The 26,401-nt window shown below is 36.1% G+C and overlaps 1 protein-coding gene across 4 annotated transcripts in view; it reads right to left on the reverse strand.

Annotated features, from left to right (window-relative positions):
• LOC113052936 (cordon-bleu protein-like 1) overlaps positions 1–26,401 on the reverse strand; it is a 41,544-nt gene continuing 15,143 nt past the window's right edge. The window contains exons 1-13 of one of the 4 annotated variants that reach the window (XM_026217432.1): positions 23,858–24,093; positions 16,769–16,960; positions 13,866–14,073; positions 11,969–12,194; positions 11,775–11,834; positions 11,282–11,376; positions 10,807–11,040; positions 8,047–8,182; positions 5,767–6,007; positions 5,120–5,205; positions 3,448–4,772; positions 2,599–2,739; positions 1–917 (exon numbers count right to left, since the gene is read on the reverse strand). In XM_026217432.1, coding sequence (XP_026073217.1) covers positions 843–917; positions 2,599–2,739; positions 3,448–4,772; positions 5,120–5,205; positions 5,767–6,007; positions 8,047–8,182; positions 10,807–11,040; positions 11,282–11,376; positions 11,775–11,834; positions 11,969–12,194; positions 13,866–14,073; positions 16,769–16,860 — 2,919 coding nt within the window. In that variant the 5' untranslated portion in view covers positions 16,861–16,960; positions 23,858–24,093 and the 3' untranslated portion in view covers positions 1–842. Of the gene's footprint in view, positions 918–2,598; positions 2,740–3,447; positions 4,773–5,119; positions 5,206–5,766; positions 6,008–8,046; positions 8,183–10,806; positions 11,041–11,281; positions 11,377–11,774; positions 11,835–11,968; positions 12,195–13,865; positions 14,074–16,768; positions 16,961–23,857; positions 24,094–26,401 lie in introns of those variants that run through there. The other 3 variants (XM_026217431.1, XM_026217429.1, XM_026217430.1) reach the window with 3 other exon arrangements.

Below are 26,401 nucleotides of genomic sequence, written 5' to 3' on the forward strand. Positions count from 1 at the left end.
GCAAGCAAACTTTAAAAGTCTTTAATAGAGAAAAGAGAGGAGTTGAGTTCATACAGAGACAATTCATATAATACAGCAGTATTCTCCTCAGAATGAATGAAAAGCCCAGTGTTTTCTGTCATAACTACAGCTTTGATTAATTATTTGTGTAGGCTCCAGAAACCTGCTCGATGTCATAACGTATTATTTTAACATATTATAGGTGCAGCCCATTATTATCTGTGATAAACTGTGTACTAATATTTGGCAAGAGAATAAAGGATGGATTACCATTACTGAAGATGTTTCAGTACCATTTTTCATTGGCTAATAATTATATAAATTAAATCTACACCTTATAATTTATAGGGGGAAAAATACTTTGGAATAGATCATATTCTTTCACATCTGCATATATACAAATTTCAAAATGTAATTCAAAAGTCACAAAACAACCCGAAAATATTAAAGTATGATAATGTAAATAGGAACTCTGTTACAATTATTAAGAGGGGAAAAAAAGTGTAGCATGAAGGGAAACAACTACCAGGAATTGTCCAAATGAAGAATAAATTAAAAGGAATCCACAGCTGTAGTTAGTCTCTATGTATCTGCTACACATCAGAAAAAGCCAAATCTAATAATAGTCCTCCAAAAAAGTCAATATATATATATATATCTTTTATATTTAAATATGTTGCATGGTCACTATGAACTTGTTGAAAAAATGTTGAAAGTCTTTTGATTTGTGAGAAAACGAAAAATCATGATGTTCTAAATTTGGCAAAAAAATGAAATAAAATAAATAATAATAATAATCTGGAGAATGAGTGAGGCTGGAATTCCTTCAATGAAGGCACATTTCATTCTTCCACTGAATGAAAGACTTCAGATATTCCCTTCAATGTGGCAGATGGCGCTACAGATGCTTCAAACCCCTGTGCAGAAAACAAAAAAGTACACTTTAGGAAATATTCATTGCAGACTGTCAGTTATTAATGCAGTGTTAAAGCACACAAAGGACCTTTAAAATAAAGGTTACTATTTTATCAGGGTTTGTAAGCGCTCCCATCATGTTTTTATGCTCATTTTTAAATATTGCATCAGAAACGAGTGATGGAAACAGCCAATTTAGTTTTTTGTTTGGGGTGGGTGTCCCTTAATTGGCAAAGGAGTTTTTACACTCACTTGAGGTGTTTTTTGACTTGTGCAAACACAAAAACAAAATTACTGCTGGGCAGCGATTATTTAATTATTTATTTTTAATCACAATTGTCTGTGATTAATTGCAATTAATCACATACTTATACACAAAATAATTATGTATTCAAAAATAGTGTATTGTGCACTTTTTCATTTAAAAGCACTGTTTTATGAACAAAAGTGCAAGAACATTTGGTTCGCAAACACTTTAAACAAATATGGTGTTTTTACAGCTGTTCAAATATTTCTTGTAAATCTTAACTTATAACATTAATGCAATTCAATTAAAAACAAGATATTGGTCAGTGCCAGGACATGGCAGTATAAAAATAAATATATTTCATAGATTGTTAAAGTAAAACAAGTTATGCTCATAGTCAGGGTCAAATGAACCGGGCACCTTCCTATTAGAGACCTGCACGATCATGGCACCCATCGCAGCAGAGTGCGACGCAGGACAACACTTGATGTGTGGGTCGAGACTCGTGTGTGCGGGATGCGGGAGGATAATTAGGGTGTGCTCACACTAGGCAATCTTAACCATGCCGGAGCACGTTTGACCCCCAAAGCCCGGTTCATTTGACCCTGTTCAGCAGTCCCTGGTTCGGTTGGAAGAGGTGGGCAAGAGCGTGGTTCAGTTATATATAGATCAGTGAGTGAGAGCACTAACCGCACTGGAACAGATCTTCTGATGCGTGCTGCATGATTGTGTGAATATTTATGAGCAGCAAAAGTGATAGATCTGTAGAGCAATATATTGTGAGAGGGCCGTGTGTTACTGTGTCCCATACAACTCAAAATAATAAACCATAAAGTGAACAAAACAATGCACTCCACTGTGTTGAGCGAGAGAGCTTCTCTGCTGTCTTCATGTGCTATCAGAAACGTCCTATTTCCAACTTAACCTAATAAAGTCATGATTACGAGCTCGTTGCATTCTTTACTGTTAATAATAATAGTGGACAGTGGTTTGTGAATGTTGATGCATAGCCTAAATAATTTGATCGAGAGCATCCCCTCCTGTGACCATGATTTATCTGTATGTGTATTCAGAGCCAGTGAGCAGCGGACTTTCATAATAATAAAAAAAAAAAACTGTGTTAACGTGCAATAAAATTATTATTGGCATTAATCAATTAATGTGTTAACACGATAATAATGCGTTAACTTGCCTAGCTCTAAAAAATATATAATAATGATGCGAATAATAGGAGATGGAAATGTTTTTGCAGAATAAATTGTGATGTGAAGTGACTAATCGGCTATTGCCACTTGCCCTGTTTTATTAACTGTTGGTGGTTACCACCATCATCCACTCAAACAACGTGATGGAAATGCACCTAATTCGCATTTGGTTTAGTTTTTTTTTCCTTATTTCCTTATATGCTGGTTAGATCTAGAGTTAGATTCACTCACTGGTGACGGTTGAGTATTTCCAATCTTACATGTTCCCATGCCTCTGTCTCGGGTGGAGCTCGGCGCTGGGTCGCTGAGGCCTGCTGTTTGTGACAGGGCCTCTCCGGATCTCTCAGAGCATCCCCCTCCATTGTCTGTCACCTGTGGTCCACAGGGGGGAAGAAAACACACAATACACACTCTCTCATTGAGGGCTGAGGATGATGCACACTAGGCAGGGCACAAAGTCCGTGAAAAAAGACACTGCTGCTTCTGCGTCACGCACATAAATCACTTTAAGAAAACACATAGATGTTCCACTGTAGCCCCAGTGACACTGTGACACTCACACAAACATCAGACAAACTAAACTCACTCACACACAGACACATGCATGCGTGTTAAATACTGGATTAGTGTAAATACCAGTGCACATTCCAGTGATATGATTATTGCATCAGCATAGTGAAAAGCATGTGTTCTTGCACAAAAAAAATAAATAAATAAATTTCCAGAAAGGAACAGAATAAAGGTTTGACACATTTGTAAAATTATGTTTACTATTCTACACTCAAAAATGGCATGTTCATGCTGCAAGATGCTGAAAAAAAACAAAGACATATGCAACTGCCTGAGACGTCTATCTGATGCATGTTTAAATAGACCAATAATTTAAGAAATGATTCTGCTGTATTTTCCAGTAAATCAACTGTGAATTATAACCGAAAATAATAAGAATCAGAAAAAGTAAAACATTTAAATGCATTACAGCAAATCTGGGTGGAAAAATGTTTCATTCTCAAAAAAAAAAAAAAATTCACACATACATACACACACACACAAAATATATTTTTAGGAGGTTGTACTCACCGTGCTGGCCGATGGCTCAGGGGAATCTGTAACAGATCTTTGTTTTGTGAGGAGATGAGTGCGTGGTGACTGTCTCAGAGGATGATGGGAAAGAGACTCGGACCGTTTCACGGCAGAAGACACGGCTTGAGCGAAGCGCAAGGACAATGAGGACGAGTGCGGTTTGGGTGCGTTGAAGCTTCTCAACCTCTGTAGACTCAGCGAAGGCGTGGGGTTGATGGGAAGACTCTTCTGACGGGACAGTACAGACGACGGTGGGAATTTGGGAGCTTCGGGTAGAGGTACATCTACCTCTGCATTTTGAGGTGCATCACTCGCTCCTGCGTTCTCCTCATCTTCCCACTGGACCGGTGGCGGTGGAGGAGGGAAGCCGTCCAGTTCTGCAAACACATCTGATTGCGGGCTGCTTGTGGTTTCTTTCGGCCGGGCTGCAGGACTGCTACAGCAACTGCTGCTATTACTGCCGACACTCGCTTGGCGAACAGCCGCGGAGGCGACGAAATCCCCAGGTGTGCGTTTGTGCTTCGGCAGACGGAAAGAAGCTGGTTTGGGTCTTGTTGCAGGTGGAACTTTCTTGTTTTTGATTTTGGATTCAGTTCCTTCTACGTTTGATGAAACGGTAGCTGGAGGTGAAGTACAAGGCCTAGTTTGCTCAAATACGTTCTGATGGCCGTTAACAGAAACTGTACCACTGGAGACAGTCTTTGTTTCAGGTCTGAAGTCTAAATTGGGCTCCAAAGTCAACTCTACTTCAAAGAAGCGCAACTTTTCGAGAGACTTCTGAGGCACGATGGTGTAGGTGGTCATGCCTACTTTGGGAATGTATTCACGGGTGAGCTCATTGGATGGTTTGGGTTTGGTTTCTACAATATACTGTACGTTACTTGCTTTAGAGGTTGGTGTAGATGTCAGATCTGCATGGATCGCAGGCGAATGTGGCTTAGGAACACGCAGCTTTTCTGTGGAAGTGGCCATGTCTCTTTTTAGTCCCGTTGTGGACGCTGATGGAGCTGTGGAGGGTTCAGTGCATGAGCCTGATGTCTCAAAGGGATTCTGGGGTTCTGTCTGCATTTGCGTCTCGGTGTGAGCGAAGCGGACCGAACTTGGGACGATTTTTGGTGTTTGGTGTTCACGGCTGAGCTCCGTGTTGGAATCAAAGCCCTGCGCTTGCAAGTCCGTGTGCAACGTCTGGATGCCACATTCGGAGGATTGAAGCTTGTTGCACACAGATGCAGGCTTCTCTGCGGTGCTCACAGAAACCTCCTCCAGAACACGGCACGTTTCCGAAGACTTAATCACCTCTTCTGTCTTTTCCACCGGGGGCTCTAGAGAAAGAGAGAATAAAGTCATGCATCAAAGCCTTTCATTTTGTCAATAGAGTTTTACTGTAAATATAACTTCACACCACATCAAACAAGGCTTTCTGATGGTGTCATAACTGACTTTTAATGAGGATCATGTCATGAGGAATCAAACTTTCCGGTTTGATCTTATGAGATTTAGGAGCTCAATGAACTACTGTAAGTTTCAGAACTCAAACAAAACATTTATTATAACTGAGCTGCAAAAATGACTCATCCGTATGAATAACAACTGCATAAAGTAGAGTAAAGTGTAACACTGAGTAAAGACCCGAGGTGCTGAAGGATCTCACGCTTGGGTCGAATCTTACCTATGTCTTCTGATGGGATTTGAGAGCTTGTGGCCTGCTCCGACTTGATCTCTCCATTCACTGTGGCTTCTGCTCCACTGTCAAGGCTAAAAACATGCAAAGGTTAAAAACCACATAGAAAAATGCATTTAATAAAATACATACAATAAAAAAAACATTTACATACATTTATAAAAATGAACCGAAATCTCCCCGATCCATCAATGAGAGTATCTCAGGCATTTCTAAGCAGATTTGGCTCTTGCTGTGGTTCACATACTAGTATAATTTTTATTAATATAACTAAGTTTCACCATGTATTTTATTTAATATCGGATTTATTTCAAGCTTTAAAAAATTATATTTAATAATAGTGTTTTTGATTTTGTCTTAACAATAACAGTGTTCCTGTAGCTCAATAGGTTGGGGGTTCGATTCCCCAACACATGATAGATACAAATGGATAGCCTGAATGCATTGTAAGTTGCTTTGGATAAAAGCATCAGCTAAATGCATTAATTTAATTTAATTTAACAATTGCCATATTAAGGTTTCTGACAGGTTTCCAAGCATTGCATGAATGCTCTGAATGAGTTGTTAGGGTAGTTGCAAATATTGTTGCTCTCAGATTTTTTGACCTGTATAAAATTGAACACTACTGTACATACTCAGTATCTGGGGACAGGTCACATGACGGATTGTCTCTGGCCATCTCGCTCTCCTTAACCTCTGAATCCTGAGAGGGAGTTGCTGTCCCAGCTCGGCCGGACTCCAGAGAGATGTCAGCGGACAGGTTGAGGCTGCTGTCTTCATCCTCCTTCTCCTCCACAGCAGACACCTGACCTTCGGCACTCACAGTCATCTCTTCCTGTTCCCTGATCTCCTCCAGAGGAGATGCCAACACTGGTTCTGCAGTGTAAAATCATGAGAAATGCATGAAGTCAAATGCTTAAATACTGCAAAGTGCAGCTCAATCCTTTGAGCTCTTCACTGTATCCCAAAAAACAGTAATGCAGGGGTTTCCACATTGAAATGAACTTATTCCCATTTCAGCTGATAGAGAGAGAGAGAGGTCTGGCATTTGCAGCATTAATATGGATTCTCTGCACCTCAGACTGAGCGAGGGCTGTTAATTAAGACGTCTCGCTTCTCTCGGCTGATTTAGCTCTTCAATCGCCCTCTCTGGAGACCAGCGAGATGAAGAAACATCCAGAGAGGCTTCTCTGGGATCTCTCTCAAACATTTAGATTCAAAGCCCTTCTGTAGCTGCTCTTTTTATCTCTGCTCTACTCTGAGCTCTTACTTGTGTGACTTTTGGCTCTTTATTTATTTACTTTCTCAGTCTCTATCAGTGAAGTTATTAGGCCTTATCAGCCAATCAGTGTTGACTCGATCCTGCTTTGGGAACAGCTTTGTGACTTTCTACTCTTCTTGCTTTTTACTTCACAGAAATCCCACCTCTTAAGAAAACAACGTATGTTTATGAGTGCTTTAGAGAGAGATAAAGCATATATATTTACTCGACAAATGTGGGATGCAGGTGTATAGAGCAAAAATATGCAATGCTTCATTGATTGCAGCAGGACCGGTTTTGTTGCATCGCTCGCTTCAAGCACAGTGAAACTTGATTCAGAGATTTCATTTGTTTTCTACAAAATTGAATGGTTAAGATGAAGAGTGTAGTCATGTCAACAAGACGAAGACAGCAGTGATGAGACGAGAAAAAGATGAAGAACATAATGGCGCAACAGTTCATTGCAATCTTTTAAAAATGCAACAAAAAGAATAGAACTGACCCAAAGAGAGGTGATTTGTATGATAAATGAGAAAAGTTTAAATGCTGTAAAAGCAAACTAAATTAGTTGCATACTGTGCATAAAAATAAAATAAAATAAAAAAACATGTAAAAAGCAGAAATGCTACAAATGGATGGACATTACATAGATACACACTACTGTGAGCGACACAGAAAACAGCAGTTTATTACTAAACAATTAAATGTCTCCTTGCTAATTTAGACACATTCATAATCATTACTTTAACCTTTGTGGCAAGCTTTATGTGTGCGGTCATAACGCTTATTATCCTGTAGGCTATAGTCCATTTAAGTAATTAAATTAATATAAAGAGGCGACGCATTTTCTACTTTTAAAAAATGCGGGCAGGAAGCGGGTCGGGTAAAATATTTTCTTTATCTTTTTTTTTGAGGTCCGAATTACAGGCGGGTTAGTTGAAAACATCGGTCAGGTGCTGGTTGTTTATACACTGACCCGAGCATCACTGGTAGGTATCCATTAAATAAGGTATCTATTAGCATAATCACATCTCTGAGATGGTAAAACAAATAAATTAAATTAGGAGAAGCAGTAATGTGTCTGTTTAACCACTAGGCGGAGTCAAAGCATACAGAAAATCACTGCCAACAAACACTGGCCCCTCTGCACTGTCCCCAAATGCCCACCAACACCTCTCCTGTTCAATGTACAGCCGCTGTGCTCATTCAAGCCCTCTCAATCCTCTAAATAATGAAATAATAACTCTAAATAATTCTCGAAACTCTAAATAATAACTTACTTTCTTCCCTTTTCCACCTACGGCCACCAGATTACTGAACACGAGACATGATGAAATAACCAAAATATGCAATGCTTGTTGATGCAATTTTTTTTCTAAGGAGTAAACATTCTCATTCAATAAATAAACTAATATTATTTTAAGAGGATGAAAAAGTTTATGCTTCATTGTTATTACAACTAGGGCGGTTGTAGTAAAAGTTTCTAAAGGGGTTTTGGCTACCTTTATGTTTTCTAAATAAATGAAACTAAACAAATATAACATAATAAAATCAAATCTAATATTAAAAAAAACATTTTTAATTTCTGCACTATTTTTATAAAGGCCCTGATGGTGAGCACAAGGGTACTCTTTGGAGGTTTCTTCAGACCGACCTGTCATGTCTTTATCTTGTGTGGTTTCTTTAAGAGGGGCTGCGCTGCTGGAGGTGGGGGGCGGAGGGGCCTTTCGCTTGGTGGACTTCTTGAAGGACGACTCTGTCGAGGATCCCCGGCTCAAAGGAGCCATATTCTGTGGGACAGTGATACATATGACATATAATTCCAAATATTTGGCTGTGGGAGACATAACCACATTCTCAGATGACAAGGTGATGAAATGGCTCAACCCAGCGCCGAGTTTACGTAGAAACAAAACAAATACTGTGAAAGCAAGGTTTAACCGCTCATTGTATTCACTGTGTGCCGTTTATACGTAGATTCAGATGTGCTCTTTGAACTCAGCTCATGAAACGACAGGTCACAAAGTCTTGTTTGATTTGCTTTTCTTTAAAAGACTTACATGACAATGAAGGCTCCCTTACAGTGGCTCCAAAGAGTAACCACACATACAAATCTACTGCATGAATGTCACTACATTTATATTTATATACATATACACGTATAATTTGTTTTATAGAATTCTTTTTTTTATTACAAATTTTAAAAAGTGGCAAAAAGTCAGTTTTTCTGTCAAATTACGATAAAGTAGGCTCACTTACATTGGCTTCAAAGAGTGATTGGAAACCTAAACCAAACTGAATGTCACTAAAAACCACCAAAACACCAGATGACCGTCATTAAGGTCATAAAGCAAAAATGTCGATGCTAGTGAGCAGGGTATATTATTATAATTTAAAATCAACCAACAAACTTTTTTTCTGAAATCATTGGTTAGAACAGTGTGATGTGGTCTTTCTTGCATTCACTTGCTTTAATATATTGTTTGTCATGCAATATAATGACATTTTTACATGCAGTTTAAGTGTCCAAATACTATGGGGTCACCATATTTTGCACAAATACATTGTATACATTTTACTGTTTTTATAGCAAACTAGATTTTGTTTTATAGAAGCTATAACATACAGGGCCGTCCATATCTGACGTGGGGCCCGGTGTGAACTAGGGAGTGGGGCTTTTTTATATATATTTTGTTTTGTAAAAATCTAATGGTTGCATTACGTAATCTCTGTTCCCTGGTGGAGGAAATGAAGAAATTATGTCAACACTGATGTTCGGGACCTCACAAGAGAGCCCCAATCACCTCTTAGCATTACTCTTGTGGCCAATGAGTAGCGGGAACATAACCAGGCTCAGGACATGGAGGTGAGGTCACGTCCAACCTGATGCTCTTGGCCGTCAACTGATCTCGGCATGCTTACGGCCCAGACACATGAGAAAGCGATCATGCAGAGTCATCAGAGGTGAGGAAACTATCGTACCCAGAAGCACAGGCTCAGAAGGGCACCTCCAAAGACACTCATGACAATACAAGCTGATCTGTACATCTGCAGGGGCGAACACACCACTGAATGCACCATAGAAAAGACAGCAGAAAAGGTCTGAATGTACGGGGAGGGGCTTTCCATGCAAATTCCACTCAGCATTAATCATTGGCCATTTCTTGTAATGCTCAGAGGTGATTGGGGCTCCCAAGTGAGACCCCTAATGTCAGTGTTGACATAATGTTGAATGTGAGTGAAAGGGAACTATAATATAATGCAATACAACATAATATAAATGTGTAATTGCTCTCATAGCAAAACTTCAGCCATATTCAACAGGTGCTCTGAATAATAGAGGTTTCAACAGATGTTTCAGTAATCAATAATAACTCATATACCCTATGCATGTTTACATATACTTTGTTATACATAAAATGCTGTTGATCAATTCATTCATTTCAATTATATAATAAATGAGCTTCGTGTTTGTGGATGACAATGTACTTATGCCACAATTTTGATCCCAGAAAATACAGAAATTGCTGGAGAACATCAGTGTTTTTGATTAGTGATTAAGGCGAGACACTGCAGGCAAAAACAATGTTTTTTCAAGCACCTGTCAATTTTGAGATTTTGGGCTTTTTGGTTTTTCATAAAGTGCTTTTTCAAACTAGTGGAAGGAAAACATCCAAAAGACACTGTTAAGTGTTTCTTTTATAGCACTTTATCTGTTTGTGTCAATAGATTTCAATTACAATACATATTTTTAAAGGCCGTTTTCTCAAAATGAGTTTTTTCTTCAACACTGAGCCATAAATCTCAACTTCAGTAGCACGTACACACACCAAACTTGACATTTTTATTCCTGTCTGTATTCTGAAGATTTTTACAGAGGGATTTGTTCATATATATTGTCCTTGATTATATACAACATTTTATTCCCCCCAAAATTGTGAAAATATATTGTTTTCTGGCTGTTCAAAGTATTTTCTGAATTATGGAGTGACAAAAAAAGATAACCAGAATTCCCTCTGTAAAAACATTTGACTCTAATATGTCAAAAAAATTAAACAAAAAATTTGAAACTGACTTCATCTAGTGTTCAGATTTTTGTACTAGAAATGTATGCAAATTAGCACATATTTTATTAAAGAATGCCTCATTTGCATATTTAAACATAACATTTTTGAAAACTTGTAATACAAAAAATGTTTGCAATAATCAATGTAATCAATCAACTGGGTAAGTAAGGTGATAACTATTAGATATTTTTTTTTCCCTATTCACCTGCAGTGTCTCGCCTTAAGGAACAGTGCAGAATCCTTATTTCTTTGCTTTGCTTTCTAAAAATCCCAAAACTTTGTTTACATGAAAGAAATCCCAGATTTTCTAGTAAATATTAACTGAATCCCAGAAGAGTGCTACATACCTGGTTGCCATCGTGATGCGTGATGGTTTGACTATTGCAGTGGTGATGACCGAGATCGGTAGGCATGCTCTGTGACATCATGCTCGGTGGCAACGGAGCTCGTCTCTTCTTTGGCATGTTGGAGGGCATGGTATTGCAATCGTATGTAATCGGCGAATGCATGCTGAAGGAACTCATGCTGACCGGCCTCTGCTTCCTTTGCACGGGAGACCCCGGTGCACTCACGGTCATATACTTTAACAACAGACAGCCAATCACAATCCAGCACACTCCCAACAAGTGCCATCAACGAGCCAATCACAAGTCAGTAAAATCTTTAGCAATTTGCATAAAACAAATACGACCAGATAATGTTTACAAAGAAGAGAGAAGAAGAAAAAAACATGTCTTTGACCTTATCCTAACATCACTAGAAAATCTCCAAGCATGTCATCGTTCTCTGTTATAGACAGACAAATAGGATTTCATAACTAACCTTTTCGGATTGCTTCTTACTTCCTTTCCTAAATAAGCTGAATCGTTTCTTTTCTTTCTCCCTCTGGATTTTCTCTTTCCCATGAAGATATATTTCTGAGATTAAATGTAAAGTTTAGTTACTTTAGTTTAGTTAGACATCTGTAACTTCATACTGAAAGTAAGTTCATGCAAAAATTAACAATATTTTAAGGAATAATTTATTTTTTGGCAAAAAAATAAAATAAAATAACAGGAATGACATGAGGGTTAATAAATAATGAAATAACTTTCAAATAAATTGATAAAAGTATTTATATTAATATTTTTGATTCATAGTGATGCTTCATAATAAACAACAATAACATAACATGACAATACAGTCAATCATATGGATAATGGACCTTTGCCCAGTCTAGAACAAAAGCAAATTAAGTTGCGTGTATAAGTTATATCAAATTTTGCAAAAAAAAATTCTTATAAAATGGAAATTTTATATATTTCACATCACTTACCTGAGCCAGATGGAGATGGAGGCAGACTTACTGGACTAAAAGGACTTACAGGGCTTATAACTGCAAGAAAAATCACACAGTGTAATGCAAATGTTTTGCAGAGTATCTCAATGTGACCTTATGAAAACCGGTCCTGCAAGATTTCATAAGAGTCATTTTAATGTACTTAGTATAAACACACACTGTGTTCTGACCTTTGGTGTCTCTTGCATACACTTCCCTCAGGCCAAAATCATTGAGCGAGCCACTCAGGTCCAAAGTGTCTTCTGAGTGGACATTTCTTAATAAAACTGTGGTCTGCAGGTCAAATTCACATTTCTCGCAGATCGCTGGAAGTAGTTCTTGAAGAGGAACCCGAGGACTCACCCTGAGAATGGCTTTCTGGGTCTTCTTGTAGTTGATCACTAATCGTACGGTTGCCTGAAAGAGAGAAGAGAAGGAAAGTAAAGAATACAGCAAGATCGTGTGGGGTTCTGTTTCAAAAACTAGTGAGATGTCATTGTAGGGAAGAAGACAATCCCAGGATTCACTGCAACAAATTATAACCAGAGTTATCACCGTTAACTAACTAACTTTAATAAAATAAAACAAAAATGACAAATTTATGAAAATAGAAAAAAAGCTATACATACATACAAAAATATTAAAAGGAAAAAATGGGGAGGTGTAACAAATATATGCCATGAAAAAACCCCCCAGAGAAAATAAAAAATAGAAATGCTGCATTGGCAACAAAGAGAAGTAAGTTTAAGTTGAAGCACTAAAATTTGTAAACCAAAAAAAAAAAAAAAAAAAAAAAAACTGAAATAAAAATCCAAGAAGCCTAAATGGTACATTTCTAAGCACAACAAAATAAAAAGGCACATATCAAACCTACTAAAACTGAAATGGAAACAGAAAATATATAATTAAAAGCTAATAATTTTATTAAAAACTATAATAACACTATATTTAAACATTTATATATTTTTATATTATAACTACACTCCAAAAAAGTAAAAAGTTAAATTGTATGATCTTATATTAAAACTTTTATTAGTTTTAGTAGTAAAATTTGTGTGATTAGTAGTCTATTAGCAGTAAAAAATTATATATATATTTATAACAAAAAAAAGTTAATTATAAATATTTATACATTAATTTCTTTAACAATAATAATATCAACAATTTTGTATGCTCTGCCTTTTTATTCTTGTTAAAATAATATTATGTTGTTATCTTTGTAACATACTTATGCTAAAGTCTACTACAGGGAACCACTGGTCAAATCTCCAGTTCACTTCACATGAGAAGCACTATGTGTCTAATTCACCTCTGCATAGGTTCTGCGTTACGAATTGGTCTCTTACGAGGTTTTGTTCAGTAGCATGCTGTCATATTTAGGCAGTAGATGGCAGGATGGTTTTAGAACAGAGCTGTTATGTTTTTTATTTTGGTGTAACATGATATTGTTTGTCATTTGTTATGATGTGTATTGTTAGTATGGTGAAAGTACTTCAGGCTCGTCTCACGGGGTGTGGATCAGCTCATGAATAAATGAACAAATACGCTTTAAGATTTACAGAAACTTTTCAGCTTAACATCAGCATCCAAATGGATCAAATTTATTGAATTCAATGTCATGCTTGTATTTCTCTAATCACTATATTTTTACTATTGCTGAAATATATAGTATGTCTACTGTACTCGATTACATTTTATTTCTGTATTTTCTTCATAATAATAATTTTACTAGTGCTGATGTATGTGTGCTATGCAAGATCTTTTTATTTTCGGTAAATATTTTTTTTTCATATTTATGAATTTAGTTTATTATTAGTAATAATGATAATGTTTAATGTTTCTGAAGTATATGGTCTATGCACTGTGTGCTCAATATGCTAATTTATATTTTCTGAAATGTGCAGTATACAAGAATGTGCACTTATGATTTCATATTTGATGAACTTTTTGTACTTGATGAACTAAATTTTGTAGCACTGAGAAGCTGCTTTGACACAACCTGTATTGCATATAGAGCTGCATAGATAAACGTAACTCGATTTGAACCGTGTTGAATTATATATTTAAGTTAGTTGTACATGAGAGTACCTCGGGCATCTGCGGCCCTGTCTTGATGTTTTTGTCCTCCATGCCTTTGGGTTTTAGCAGGATCTTCTCAGCCTCTAGGGCTCCGATGAGGGCGTTGGGTTTGAACTTCACTTGGTTCCTGTTGGTGGTGATGAGCTCTATGGTGTGGCCAGACGGGTTCAGGTGGTACTTTGCACAAAGCATGACCAGCAGGTCCATCATGGGCTTGCTGAAAAACAGCAGAGCAAAAATGATCAATAGATGACAAGGAAACCATTTTTGGTGAACCTTTTTCCTGTAGGACACAAGCATCGGTGTTTCAAAAAGTTGTGAAAGATCTTTTCCATTATATTTAGTTGATCTAAAGCCCCGGGAAACGTGACTTTTTGCAAATATCAGTTAACAACACAAGCTTTGCTATCTGTGAAGCATTTAGGATTTGCATGAACGATATTTTGCTTCAGGGGTTTCCAATGCACGTCAAGGAAATAAACGCTTTTGCACTTGATTGTCTTTCAAGTGTTCATGACAGCAACAATACAGTATGAACACAAAAGTGAAATTCAGAAGAAATTGTGCAAGCCTTTCTTCCCTATGACAAGATTCTTTTGGTTTTCCATGGAAATGCAGACTGTTTGCTGTAAATAATGAGTAAGTACGTTTTATTTTTGCATGAACTATTCCCCTAATATTGCATTAAGTTTTTTCAAAGTATAAAAGAACAATGAGGATCATGTCTAGTGTGGTTTCTTGTCCACTTGACTCCCACTACGTCATACACGCTTGACACATTGCATACTGAAAGTGTGGAAAATCCTTTCAAGACACAAAGCTTTCCAGCTGCTTTTGGAATTTTTGGATCGGAGAAGCTTTTGGAAACACACAGACAAAAATTTCATCACGATTAGTGGGAAGTGTCACAAATGTGGAATAGCAGGTGAAGAATTTGATTATTAATTCTATATTGAATTTGGTTTCAGTTTTAGCATGAAGGGGGCAATAACTCAGGAAAATCAGGTTTCATTTACAGGTGTTCAGGATCAGAGAACCTGAATAAATCGCTGATTAAATAGAGATGACACATTATCTGAAATCTGAGAGCAGGCTTAAACCAAGAAAAAGAAATTGTAGCTACTCTAGCAAAACACCGTCAAAGCAGAATGGTGCAGTCTCATTTTTAAAAGATAAATATGTATATTTTATGATAAGAATAAATGGTTACATGTGGTCTGCGGTTTTGAGGCCGGTTGGAAGTGCTGAATATCGTAGTATCAAAATATCAAAGTAATGCTATTTGGTCAATCTTAAATAAATCCGACTTTAAAAAAATGTCCTTCTGGCGCACCTTAAACATTTGAGGTGAATCATTGGGGACAGAAAACACCACTAAGCACGGCACAGAGAGTACAGGGGGTCATTCGATCAAACTGTTTAATGATAGTCACAAACAGCGTGCAATGATGCTGGATTTATCAACGTCATCTCATGCCTTGTACCCAAACCGAGCCTGATTTGGTGCAGGAGCTCTGAGAAACACCGCCCCACCCCGCTGACTCACCACAGCAATCATCTGATTAGTTTCATAAAAGAAATCATCTGAGAAGCTTCATGCTCTCATATACAGCTCCGCTCAGAGATTAACCCCTTCCATGCACAAGTGTTCAATATTCATTCAAACTAAAGTTCCATAAAATTGAGAGTACTTATATTAAGTTACTATAATAATAAAACTAAAACAGTTCAGGTTCTTAGAGCGACACACAAGGACACAGCTGCGAGTTTTTATGCACTCATGCTCAAACCATGATTTTTGCAATGTTTATCCCGTCCTGCCAAACATGCACCATGTTCAAAATAGTTTTAAGGCAACAGGATTACATCATGATGAACTCTCTGAACAGTGCTATTTGAATAAGTGCTAGATTTATAAGATCAGAAGAGATGATCTGGGAGCAATGGTCATTTGTGAAGGCACATGCTACGTTAATGTTGCCACAACGTTTATGGCATTGTATCCTAATAAAAAGTTTTGCAAAAGCCACAAATGTCCAGGCTTCAGTGTAAAGTTTTGCCAACAAATTCCTCAAGTACATCTGTTTATTCTGATTTCGCTCAGTATTATTTGTATAAAGTATTTGGCAATTATATGAATTCAAGATGGAGGAAAACTCCAATGTCAACCGAAGTCAACAAACGGTTTCTGTTTTTCAGTTTTTCAGTGTTGTCTGCAGAGAACAATGCTGTATTAGCTGTATTAGCTATATTTCTGCTTAAAAAATGATACCTGTACATAAACTAACATTTTAAAAGAACTATGAAACAGTAAATGGGTGCGATTTTTTGAAGTTTTGCTGCTAACGAGTGACAGTGTTGTTGTTGATAACTAAAACAATTCACAATTCAGTAACTGAAATAAAAGCTGAAATAAATCAAATATAAATATTAGATGAAAACATTAAACTTTAAATGTTTCCTTATTAACTAAAAAATAAGCTGAAGTACTAAATCTGAAATAAATATTTAAAATATTTAAAATATTTAAAATATATATATATATATATATATATATATATATATATATATATATATATATATATATATATATATATATATATATATATATATATAAAACAAATGAAACTATTAAAATAAAAACAAATAAAAAAAAACTAAAAAACTTTTTTAACTGATCAGTTAGCAAATGGGTAGAAAGCAGCATGAATCTACTTAAAAGGCAAATAATACTTTTTACACTTTTATACTATTTATAACTTTTTTTATTTATATTTTCAAAGATACAGTTGTTGAAAAACCTTTAGGGACTAATGGGAACCGCAACTGCAGCATCTTTACCATGTGATCTGTTTACTAACCACTCCAGCAGTGTGCAGCTGAACAAAAAACACAACCAACAAACCTCTCACCTGCCATGGACGACCACAGTCTTCTCCAGCCCTTCAGGAAGGACCACAGTGAGGGTCAGGTCCTGCTCCAGCAGGTTCTCCTTCTGCTCCATGGCAGGCTGAGGGTACGCTGGGAGCGTGTGGCTCAGCGGTGGAGCATCCAGACCTTTCAGGACAGGAGGACGAGGAGCTGCTTTGCTTTTCAATGATCTCCTGATAATAACAATAATAAAAAAAGGACAACACAGGTTTAAAATATGAATGAATCATCTCTTATAATAATTGCAATGCTCTGTAGAATTTAAGAGTTAAGAAATAGTTAACACTTTCACTGCCAGGGTTTATTTATTTATTTATTTGTTTATTTATTTAAGTTGTCAGCCACCGCCAGCATTTTTCAGAAATCATTCTGTCAGAATATTTTGTTGTGTGAATATCTGAACATGCAATATGCTGAAAGAAAGAACAAAGCATCTGCTTTTAAACAAGAGAACAGATTTTATTCTACCTTTATGCATTATTTTTTTCATCAACACCTGAATGCGGGCAAGTTTCATTAAAAGAGCAACATTTGAATTAAAAGCCAAAGAATATTGCGTTTTTGTCAAAGACTATGTCTGGAATTCAGAATGATGCTCAGAACACAGATTTTCCTTCGGTATAAGGTTAGACAGTTTAGATTTCTATGATGTTTAATGCTTGATGATCGCGTTACATATGCATCTGCTAACATGCGATTTTTTGTTTCTGCTACTACTGTACCATGTTTTGATCCAGACATTCAGTACTCTTTCAGAACATGCATATAACAGTGAAAACACGAAAAGCCAAGGCAAGGAAGCGTTGTCTCATAAATTACAGGAAATATTTCAATGGTGGGGAAAGAGTAAAAAAAAACAGCATACAAGTTTGGATACAACATGAGAGTGAGCAAATTATTAAAAGATTTTATATTTAGGTGAACTGTCCCTTTAAATAGGTGCCTACTCCACATGTTTTTCTCAAGTATCTCCAAAACATCAATTTAATAGATATTTTCAATGTAAATATTAGAGTCAACCATTCAAAAAAATACAAATGTTTTCATATTCTGCTGTTGTGGATGTCGCTTAAATTAAATCTTGACGAACAGGTCTGCACTATTTCAAGCTCATACTAGCTTTACTTGTATGCCGTAAGCGAATGTAGACAATAGCTGTGATCAGACACAATTCGCCTGCTGTGCTCAAACATCTGCCCTAAACACAAACACTAAATCATCTCTCAGTTTGCAAACATTTTTATTGCTTGGTATGAACCAGAGTTCAGTTGCATCCTCCAGGTCCACAGATCTGTTTTCACACTGTATTATTTGCATCAGAACAGCAGTTTGCTTTAACAATTTAAACTGTAAATGAAAAACGAATAGCTTTAGTTCTCATGGAAAATGCAGTAATTGCCCTGAAAAAAATTGCATGATGATGCTTGAAAGACATTCATTCTTCTCCACTCAAACAAGCAACTATTTAATGAGAGGGCTTGGATGCACTTTACACACAAGTCACAAGACACATTCATTCATTCCAGCACACGAGGATGAAGCTTTGAGGGAGCCGAAGAGGAGGAGCATGGTGTTGATCTCTTTAAATGCAGCAAGTGTTGAGAAACAAAGTCACCGTCTCAGTTTTGAGGCTGACTGCCGTCACAGTTTCTGTCATAGTCTCTCTTTGAAGTCCATTAGTAATGTTTGCATTCAAAATGGTCATAATGTAGTGATCATTTAGTGATCAGTCATCATAATGTCTGATCTTTAAGCCACAAACATATTTTGCACAACTTCACGTATGCAGACACTAATGCTCAGCCAAGATCACAGAAAAACTGTTCTGTTGAATGCACTACTGTATACTAGCATTGCATTAAGATTTACGATCTGACACATTTTGTAACACAATGTAACACCAGTTTCCATGTTTCTGACATGTACCAATCCAGTCTTGACACCTACCACCTGCGGTCTATTTAAATTCCCATTATTCAGTGTCTCTTCCATCGCATTGCTGCTTGCAATTAACTCCCTCCTCCAACCCCAACTCCACCAACTGAACCAGTAATCCGATCTAACTTGTTCTTTCTTTACAGTGTCTTCATTGGAAGTAGTCTCTATCACTTTTTGTTTACAACTTGTGAATTGGCGGTAAGTAACCATACTGCCAACACTAAATGTATGCAATTATAATTGTCATAAATATACTTGACAGAAGTGGTCCTGATTGAAATGACGATTCTAGAGAGTTGAGAAAGAGATGAGAAAACGACTGAACGTGCTGTTCTGCAAAACAACTGTGCATTAAGAGGTGGGCATCAAAAACATAATAAATCCCAAGCAAACATCTGCTGAAGTACTAACAGAGTTCACAAATGTCTCTCAGCAGCACATCGTATTTTATGTCAATTACCTGTTTTTATTTGACATCAGGTTCCCTGAGGAATAAGACTAGGCAGGAATAGCCCAGGCCTGACGAGCAGAGCACAAACATTACACAGGAAGCTGGGAAAACCCCTGAAATGTGTGCATTAGCATAGTATGTTATGCCTGAGTGGGCTACAGCAGGCCAAAGTAAACACAAGGGTTTTTAACATGGTAATCAGACACAATTATGACTTTCAAAACAGACATTTCAAATAGCAAATGTCCCATTAGCGTCAACCAAAGTGCTCATCAACACATAGTACATCTAAAGATTTATTTGTAGAAATGGCGCAAACGTTTCTCTTTAAAGGTGCTGAGACTCATCCAGTCAGAACTGTCAGTTGAGTCATTAAATTTAACTCCAAAATAGCATCACACAGTACTGCATGAATTGCTTATAGAGAATCTGCATGTATCGTACAAGAACAAACATGATTTCAATGGGATCATTTCTAACAGTAAGTAGAGCCAGCGGCCTTGAAGGTTCAGATCAGTCAACAAACTCACAGGCAGACACCTGCGCAAATATCCACCCAGACACAACGCTGATATTTCAAGGATTCATAACTGTCTGCCTTTTTAACCATAACAGCTTTATCAAACCCCCTGTAATTCTTGAATACTGCAATGTATATTCTTTCAAAATACATGGCCAAGCAATACATTTAAAGTTGAATATAAAGTACACCCAACCTTCTGCATGCAATACACTCACTCACGTAAAGCAACACATATTTTATAGCAAATCTTGTCTCCTTGATATCGTTGCAAAATGTTAAGTATATTAAATCGCAAAGCTCTTTATATAAAATTACACGGTACATACAACTTTTAATTTAAAGTATAATATACAGCAAGTTTCAACTGCTTGATTGGTAAGACTTCTTTGCTAACATGTATTATATTAATCACACCAGTCTAATCTGACTAAGATATTAAGATCATTAACAGTATGATTTTCTGTAAAGCTGCTTTGGAATAAAATTAACTTGACGAAAATCACTAAAAAATTTAAATCAAAAAATGTATTTAATAAAACTCAACAGTATTTTAGCACAAATTCAGCAGTCACTTGGTAGAAATTTAGATGTTACAACACTCAATGTTGCATAATGTTGCACCCGTGCAGTTCAATGCATTTAATATTACTACTTTATGCTTCATGTAAAATCCTGAAGAACATCCAATCTTCATTTTATCTTTGCAAATCTGAATATTCCAGATACGTTATGGATTTATTCTAGTCAAGGGAAGTCTAAATGTACATGTTAAGGAGTTAAGGGTCTAGATATGACTAGGAGAGGCTGATTCCAGTGGGACATGTTGATCTTAGAGCAATGAATGACACACCAGGCGTGCCAGAGCTTGCCTCTTCCTCTGACACATCACTCGAGATCTGAACTCATTCATCATCAGCACAGATAGCTATCATTAAAAACAGACGCACATCCTCAATAAACTACAGCTCTCACACAAACACATACAAACATACTGTATGATCTGCTCACACAAGCAGTACAAATCAGATGTTTCGCTGTATCCGACTCTAAAATATACGTTGAACAGCAAAAACATCACATCAAATAGATTGCATATCAACTTGATCCAACTTGTAGGTGGTTTAAATTCCAATTAAAAGCTGGTTTTCAATAGTGAAAATGCATTTCAAGCTGAGTTTTCATCATGTAGTAACATGAACGGTAACATTTCACTGGTACTTGTGACTAGTGACAATAAAGGACTACAACTACTACTAATTACCATTCAAAAGTTTGGAATAATTTTTTTTTAAATAAGTCTCTTCTGCTCACCAAAGCTGCATTTTTTGGACTGAATTTATTGAAAACAATAATGTTATTAAATAAATAATGAAAATTTTATTTTAAATATATTATAAATACAATTTATTCCTGTGATGCAAAGATGAGTTTTCAACATCATTATTCTAATATGCTGATTTCTTATTATCAGTGTTGAAAAAAGCTGTGCTGCTTAATATTTTTGTGGAAGCAGTTAAACATTTTATTTTTAAGCAGGATTCTCTGTTAAATACAAACTTCAAAAGAAAATAGTGTATTTGAATTTGTATTTTTTTTTTTTATATAAGTTATTGATGTCTTTTGTAACATTATTAATGTCTTTAAAGTCACTTTGGAGTCTTTCAATTCATCCTTGCAAAATAAAAGTATGAATTTCTTGCAATCACAAAAAAAAAAAAAAAAAAAAATAATAATAATAATAATAATAATAATAATAATAATAATAATAATATATATATATATATATATATATATATATATATATATATATATATATATATATATATATATTTATACACATCTTATTTGCAGTATATAACAATTACTTACACATACACACAAGTATATATGCACAAACATATTTTATGGTAGTATTGTGCCAATGGCTATGCCATTACTATGACAAATGTTGTGAAGTTACTGGATATTGGATTACACTGTATAGGCCTATAATGTGTGCAATGTGAACAGCCTTAAAAACTGCTGGAGGAAGCAACTGTAGTCAATTAAGTTGGGTTGTGATGTCATTCAAAGAAAATTGAATAGCCAACAGAGTGAATTTACATGACTGATGTCCCAGTGAATGTTTGCAGACATGATTTAATTCATTAATTAGCCAACCCCACAATGTCTAACTCAGTGCATATCTCCGAGTCATTCGGTCACATGAGAAAACTGCAGATCTCACCTCAACTTCAAAACACCTGTTGTGGGAATAAGAAAAAAAGCCTGAACAGCGTGCAGCTATTTTCTGCGTCCTCAAAACAACAGGCAAAACATCAAAGCCATCATCTGTGACTCAACATGCACAACAACATTTAGACCAGATCAAAGACATCAGTAAACTCAGGCCACGAGGCTCATTAGGATCATTTCTGGAATATTTGAAATACCAGCATGGACCATCCATCCCATCATTTCAAGCACAACTGTGCTGACTAATATAATACCAAAAGCATCAATTATATAAAAGGACCCAGTTTTGCCAACACCACTGCACATACTGTGTCTATATGATGCATTATATAATGCTCAGTAGTTTTCTAGTGTTGCTCACATAAAAACTCAGAAGTGGGGTTTCTGTTTGTGTCACAGTAATCACAGAAATTGCATCTACCTTATTTGGGGATGATACTGCTGGTAAAAGTGTGTATATTTAACACTGTATATTATTGGGATTTCAGTGCTCTCTTAAAACATCTCTATCATATGCTCTCATAATCACAAGTTTTGATTGATTGATTGATTGATTGATTGATTGATTGATTGATTGATTTAACTTCACAACAGCTCCACTGGTTTTCAGGAGTAAAATTAATTTCAGAGCATTAACATAAATACCACTAAATCCCATTAAAATTCTGAAAAATATAAACCTAAATAATATAAGGATAACACACTATTAGAAGAAAAATAGATGAACAAATTGCATAAATTGGTGATAATAGCTTTACCACAGCTTTTATTATTATTATTTTCTTTTTTTTACATTTTCTAGATATATTAAATGACAAAACAGTTATTTAAAATTGCAATAATATTCCACAGTATTACAGTTTTACTAGCCGAATAAATAAAAACCCCAACCCTAATTCACTTAAACAGTAACATCATGAACACCCATTTAAACCTGAAATAAGCATTAATTACATCATTTGCAGTAGGCCTTTAATCACTTTGAGTGAGTGAGTGAGTGAGAGAGAGAGAGAGAGAGAGAGAGTGAGTGAGAGAGCACAGAAACAATTGTGCCTTCACAGGTTAATTAACAACTTCCTATCGTTCAGAATTGAAACACAGAGTCAATGAGCCTTTTGTGAATATTATGGGCTAACCAGGCGTAACGTGTCTGCCGCACATTTCCATCAGCTTTATTAAAGGCTGTGTGGTTTGGGAGGGTACAGTAGCCTAATTAATGTTTACATCACTTACTCAGCAAAGACCACTTGTATTTTTAAAGCACTCAGCAAGAGTGTGCAGCAATCTGGGGTCTGCACTTTACATAATACACTGGGAAACAACAAAAATATCTAGAAGTATTTTTTGGGGGGGGACTGACAAATTCCATGCATTCCGGCTTGCATTATTGCAGCTGTCGTGTGAGGAGTGACAGTTGCAGCGCTGAGGGGAATTTCAATATCCGAAGAATCACACTAACTGTTGTTGGAAGAATGTTTTGGGAGAATCTGGGACAATTGAATGGGGATTTTGCAGCGTAGTCCCATCTAATTCAATGCATTGTGTAGTTGACAGGCTCCCTCCAGTACTGGTCCTTCGGGGAAAGGTGGGTTTGAAGGGCTGAACAATATCCAAAAGGCACCTTCCTGCTCCGTAACGGACACCACCCGAGATATTTTAGGAACAATGGTGTTTAGCTTCAGTGCTTCATAAACTTCAAGTTGCACAGATAAATACACCTAACGCCACTCATTGATATACGAGTACAGTTACTTATTTTCCAGGTTAAATCAAACAAATGCAAAACATACAGCTGTTTGACTGGTTTCACAACTTAAACTAAAACATTGTGTGTCAAGTGACATAAACATGCACCAACAAGAGGCTCTGCATTGGAGTTACCTGCCCTATAGGTACAATACAAAGACATAGATTGTTTCTTACCTCCTGTGCTACGGTGCAATATTCCTCTTTTTAGACACCTCACATGTCCCATTGATCCACACAGCCGCTCAAAGAAGGAGTGAGACACAACTAGAGAGAAGTGGCAGGATTACCTTAAGGCCACGCCCATCTGATGACATCACAGACTCTCCATGGGCCTGTCAGAGAAACCCCTGCGATGTAAGCGTGTGTTAATGTGAAACCGAGCAGCTGAGCATGGCCACAGCTTTGTGTGAACTCAAGGGCTGGTGGGTGAAACAGTGTGGCATTGGACATTCAGTGACTGATGAAATTGCACGGATAGTGTTACGCTAATGCAATCAAGTCTTATCGCTTTCAGCTAGGTTTGTTTTGCTGTTATCAAAACATGACGCAAGCATGCAAGCAGCAGATATATAGATATATACACTATTACAGAAGAATATATATGATAAAACAAGACAGAACTACAGACAGACAGACAGACAGAATTTAAATGTATTATTTGTCATTTCAATTGTATTATTTCTTAAATATCGTAGCCCATAGCATGACTTCATATCTTGTTGGCCTTATTCATTTAAGGGTCCAAAGTAATTGCAAGGTCCTAAATCATTTTTCATTTAAAATCCAGTGCAATGCACCTTTCATCTGTTTAAAACAGACTCCGAGATCACTTGTGCAACTACAACAAGAGCTTCAGCATAACACAGAAGTATTGGCTCACATTCTTGCTCAGGCATGTCAGGGCCCAGAGGTGCAATTTAACCTGCTAGAAGAAAAGCAACACTGCTATTTTCCATCGCCTGTGATCTTGTTATTATCTGGGCTTTTCCTTGAAAGATGGACCTAATTCTGTGATCCCTCGAGACACCACATCAGCTTCAACATGCTCGGAGTCAATAACAGCCAATTCAACCGGTGGCTGAATGAAAATGATTGATTGGGTATTGGTTTGTTCATACTGCAGAGAAAACACGTGACCTTTTCCAGGAATTCTGATGCAATAAAGATCTATTTAAAAAAAAAATAATTTCAATTTATGTCATGACATCACATGCATGCTTTTCCAAGATTTTTGCAATGTGTTTGTGAACCATTATTTCTAAAATGTGAGTGAAGCAAGAGTGGGAATTTCGGATGCAAAACTCAAAGGAATCTGCATTTAATCAGGTGCAGGGAGTTCATGAAAGAGAGTCACTCCTGACAGATTCACAAATGGCGTAATAATGAAAAGCAAATTATCTTCTCCCAACACACAGCTGTGATTCATGTGGTATGTCTACCGGAATCATTTCTTTATCATGAGACTTGTTCGCAAACAGAAGCTTGCAGTGACGCCAATCCAGACTGTTGCATCGGAAGAAGCAGATTGTTTCACTAAATCCGCAGATTTTACTTAATGAGATAAACTGCCACCATATTCCAAACAATTCTGTGTTGGCCCAGCTGTCAGTTTTCGGCTCTAAACGACTTTTCACAAGCACAGTTGGGGTTAAGTGATGGAGAAAAGCTGTTGCAACTTGACGAAGGCTACAGGGGAGTCGTAACATCAGGTTTTAAAGGTAAAGTCTGTCATTTCTGCACCACTAGAGTGACTAAACAGAATGATTAACAATAATTAAACGTTCCCTGAACACACTCTGTCTGTCATTATCAAATCTTACACTATTGATTGAGCCACAGTTGACATTTCACGTCCTCTTCAAAATAATGAACTTTGTGCAATGAACAGAAACTACTGTAGGTTGTTATTGATTGAAAATTTCTGCATAAAGTTGTAAAATGTCATATTTTAGGGATATTACTAATAATTAACATTACCATTCCGTTTTTTTTTACTTGATTTTTTTAACTAATTAATTAACTTTATTATTTATAATTACATATATAATATTTTTTTTCTTTCTTTTTTGGCTGAAAACTGATGACTATGTTACTACTTTGCATAAATATAAAAAAAATTAAAACTTAAATTTGAAAGTTTTCAATGCTGAAGGTAAATTTAAGCATCACATCATTCTGAAATAAATGTATGTAATAAATTCTTAATGATTTTAAATAACTGTTTAGATGACATTTATATGATGGCAAGAAGATCTAAATGTAAAAATAGAGGAAATAGGCAATTTAAATTTAAATGTCCATCTATACATTAAAAAAAAAAAAAAAAAAAAGCTCTTAATTGCTACCAGATTTCATTTCTTCTCTTTTTATGTCAGTTCAGCAATGTGTAATGAAGAATGACATGTAAGAGTTCAGTGCAGAGAATGAACAAATAATTACAGAAAGGGACAGCTCACCAAAAAATAAAATAGAAAAATACAATAATAATTAAAAAACTAAAAAGAAAGTCAATAAGAGTAAATGATGACTTTATTTTCATCGACTGCATTTAAATCGAGACAAATTTATTTATATAACACTTATCATTAGTGTTATTTAAAGAACTATAATATATTTATATTTATTTTTATATTTTTTATTTTTAGTTCCTATTTTAGTAATTCTGTTGTGTTTGTAATTTTTATTAAGTTTTTATTTATGTAAATAAAGTTTTATATT

Source organism: Carassius auratus, chromosome 34 (assembly GCF_003368295.1).
Source record: "Carassius auratus strain Wakin chromosome 34, ASM336829v1, whole genome shotgun sequence".
In the NCBI taxonomy this organism is placed as follows: domain Eukaryota; kingdom Metazoa; phylum Chordata; class Actinopteri; order Cypriniformes; family Cyprinidae; genus Carassius; species Carassius auratus.